This window comes from Sphaeroforma arctica (genome assembly GCF_001186125.1).
Source record: "Sphaeroforma arctica JP610 unplaced genomic scaffold supercont1.3531, whole genome shotgun sequence".
In the NCBI taxonomy this organism is placed as follows: domain Eukaryota; class Ichthyosporea; order Ichthyophonida; genus Sphaeroforma; species Sphaeroforma arctica.
Window position 1 is genome coordinate 1 of NW_014037027.1, and position 3347 is coordinate 3347.

General features: G+C 42.4%; 1 protein-coding gene across 1 annotated transcript; it reads right to left on the reverse strand.

Annotated features, from left to right (window-relative positions):
• Positions 1–1753: 1753 nt before the first annotated feature.
• Positions 1754–2621, reverse strand: SARC_13640 (hypothetical protein; the record flags this gene model as incomplete). Its single annotated transcript, XM_014292230.1, has 2 exons — positions 1754–1880; positions 2512–2621. The coding sequence occupies 2 exons, from the start codon at positions 2619–2621 to the stop codon at positions 1754–1756; spliced, it is 237 nt and encodes a 78-aa protein (XP_014147705.1).
• Between the last annotated feature and the right edge of the window lie 726 nt (positions 2622–3347).

Below are 3347 nucleotides of genomic sequence, written 5' to 3' on the forward strand. Positions count from 1 at the left end.
TTTCAAGTGTTCTATGGTGTCAAGTGTTCTATGGTTTCTAGTGTTCTATGGTTTCTAGTGTTCTATGGTTCCTAGTGCTCTAGGGTTTCAAGTGTTCTATGGTTTCTAGTGTTCTATGGTTTCTAGTGTTCTATGGTTTCTAGTGTTCTATGTTTTCTAGTGTTCTATGGTTTCTAGTTTTCTATGGTTGGTAGTCTTCAAGTGTTTATAGTGTTCTAGTGCTGTTTCTATTCCAGGAATTCTAGTGTTCCAGGATCGTCACTCTTCTAGGGTTGTTGGATATAAATTTTAGCGCAAACCCCGGGAAATAGGACCTGCAAGCTACTTGCATAGTCATAGATTAGTAGTTAGTTCGTAGTTAAGGGGAGTTTGCCCGTGGGGTGACTGTGCGCGTATCGGTTTTATACGCCATACACATTTAATTTCCAATGCATACCGGCACTACTATCTAAATGCTCATAACGTAAAGTAACAAGTCTGTGACTATTTATATGCTTTTGACTATTTATACGTTCAGCACTTTAGTAATATTGTGCGTATGACTTTAATAATAATGCATCTATTCACTTCAGCTTGTTCATAGTATTTTTTAAATTCATAGCCATCAACAAAGACGGCTATATTAAATTACGCATGGACCGTTGTGCGCATCCCTTTCAAACGTGGGTCGCGCCCCAATTCTAAAAATTCAACCCTAAAACCCTAAAGCTTGGCAAACAGTCATAACAATTGTGCAGCACATACTGAATTGGCTACAAACAAAATCAGGCCAACTTATCGGACCATTTCACTTTCGGATAGGACAGCCCTGCATCTACTGCGCCGTGTCCTAATTTTGTTTTATTTTATTTTAAAAACCGATCAGAGCTAGTCGTTATCGCCAGCCATATAGGCCCTTTTCCCAGGCCTTTTCTTCGTCCATTCCGCGTTTGCTCAGTCCCAAATTCCAGTAGTACGGTATACCTGTTTTGGTATTCGGTGTTGGACGGCTCTATTAGTACAGTGATGGGGAAGACTACGGAACAGGTCAAAGGGTCCACTACAACGTTCCTACAGCACACTCCAATAAGTACAAGCTCGAGCGCAATTCAACCACAGCAGAAAGTATTGAACTTCACCGTCTCTACATAATCCAATCGTGCGTTTGGCACAAAAGGACGGTGCGGTCATTGATAAAGTGGAGTCCATGCAACAACAGTCGTACACACAAGTATCAGCCAGTACAGAGTATCCTACAGATATAAACATAGCAATGCGGGTACGGCACTACGTCTGTGGGCGTATACACAGACCAACGGATATGCTATATATAACTCCTCTCAACAATTAAACCAGTCATCTACTACAATGTAGCCCAAGCATTGGCGGAGACACACTCTATCGAGATGCAATTGTACACCATCATGAAACAGACACCCTTTCCTGCTTTCCAACTTCGCACTAAGCGTGCGGACTCCCCCAATCATCGCCTAACTATTGACTAACCTATGCATCGTGGTGCAACAGCTGACAGTGAACGTTATATATACATGTGTATGTATATACTTTAATATAGATATGTATATAAATAATATATAGAAACAATATATGAATATATAAATATATACAGATATATATTTATATATATAACGTAATCACACAGTGTATAGCCACAATACTCATGCACAGTAGTAAGTGCCTGTGCCTAGGAACACTTGATAAAAATGTACTTGTGTACGAGCACAGACACCGTATCTAAGTGCACCTCAATTGATCAGAATTGTACCGTTTTGTCCCAGGACACACCGTAATGAGCGAAAAAGACTCCCGTAGTGCCGTACAGGGTACGGTCCTTGATGGCGTAGTGGGGCGCGGCTTTAAGCGCCTCCAACTCCGGATACCTACATGAACCAAAAGGACGTGTGTGGATCTAAGCTACCAAATATGGAATGTGCATAAAAGGTTCGGTATACAAGTCTATTGACACAACCTTGATTAAAACCTCACCCCATACCACTCGGAAGACCACAAAAGCTATTCATAAACTCCAAGCATCTGTGCACTTCATTGTGCAGCCTTAACACTTGGTGAAGCTGAATCGCAAGCAACTGAGAATAAGACCCTAACAACCAAGCCAACAAGGAAACCCTAAGCCCTAAAACAAGTCCGGTAGGGGTATATATGGGGCATGGCTGACAACTTGATCTGTCTGGCTGGCTGAGAATATACGCGTACATCTGTACTATCCCGTTGAGACGATGGCCTATTATTGCATATACATTCACAAGCTGAACTGTACCCACATTGGTGTTCCAACACTTTCACACGCAATTCACTAAAAACTGACAGCTATAGCCATCTCCTCTGCAGGCTACAGTTAGTGGAGTGTATATAAGATTGTCATGATGGTTGGGTATGGATCCCGTTCTGCTGAGTGATATGCGCACAAGTGTGTCTACCTACAGATATCGAGTTACAACTATAGTATGTATACACGTGCCTATCTACAAGCATGACTGTTCTCGCACTCACCTATCTATAGCGCAATAGTAGAGCGGTATCATCCGTCGCATCTCTTCACTTTTGGCCTGGTGGTGGGTCCAGGTGTGGTTGAACTCTGGGACTGTGTAGACAGTAGTCATCTTAATTGGCACCAGATCCTATAGCAAATGGACAGGAGGTAGGAAGCAAGGTCAAGCAAGGCCAAGCAGAGTTAGCAGAGTTAGCAGAGTTAGCAGAGTGCGTGTATGGTAGATAAGTGCTGTAAATCGATAAGGTATGGCTTGTGCCTAGCAACACCCACCAAGACAACGCATCGAAAGGCAGATACTGTACGCGTTCATACGACCTCGACATCCACCTCAACGTCCGTTGCCGCACACGACATAACACTTATCGATCGACATGTGCACAACCAACGCGTTCTAGCATGCTCATCTTTTACTTCAGATACGCAGCGGAAAGTTCAGTGACCTTTGTAACCCCATAGGTCTTAGGCGCGTGCGTAGCCTGTACATATTCGGGTAGACAGCAGGACATAAAGTACGACGCATCTCCGCACACCACTCAGGCACGCATCAATTGCGCTACACTCGCATAGCAAGGTTTAATGCGAAAGAACAACGGCTCAGCCATGCGGAGAGTACAACTCAACGCAAGGTATGTGCAAATCAATCGCTCATGTTATGTACGCGCACAGGTGTGGCCGTACGTGTGTCATGCGTGTGTTCACAACACCTCGGGTTCCCTATATATATATATATATATTATAGTATATATATATATATATATAGTATATATATATATATATATATATATATATATATATATATATATATATTATTATTCTCTCTACTACTACTACTACC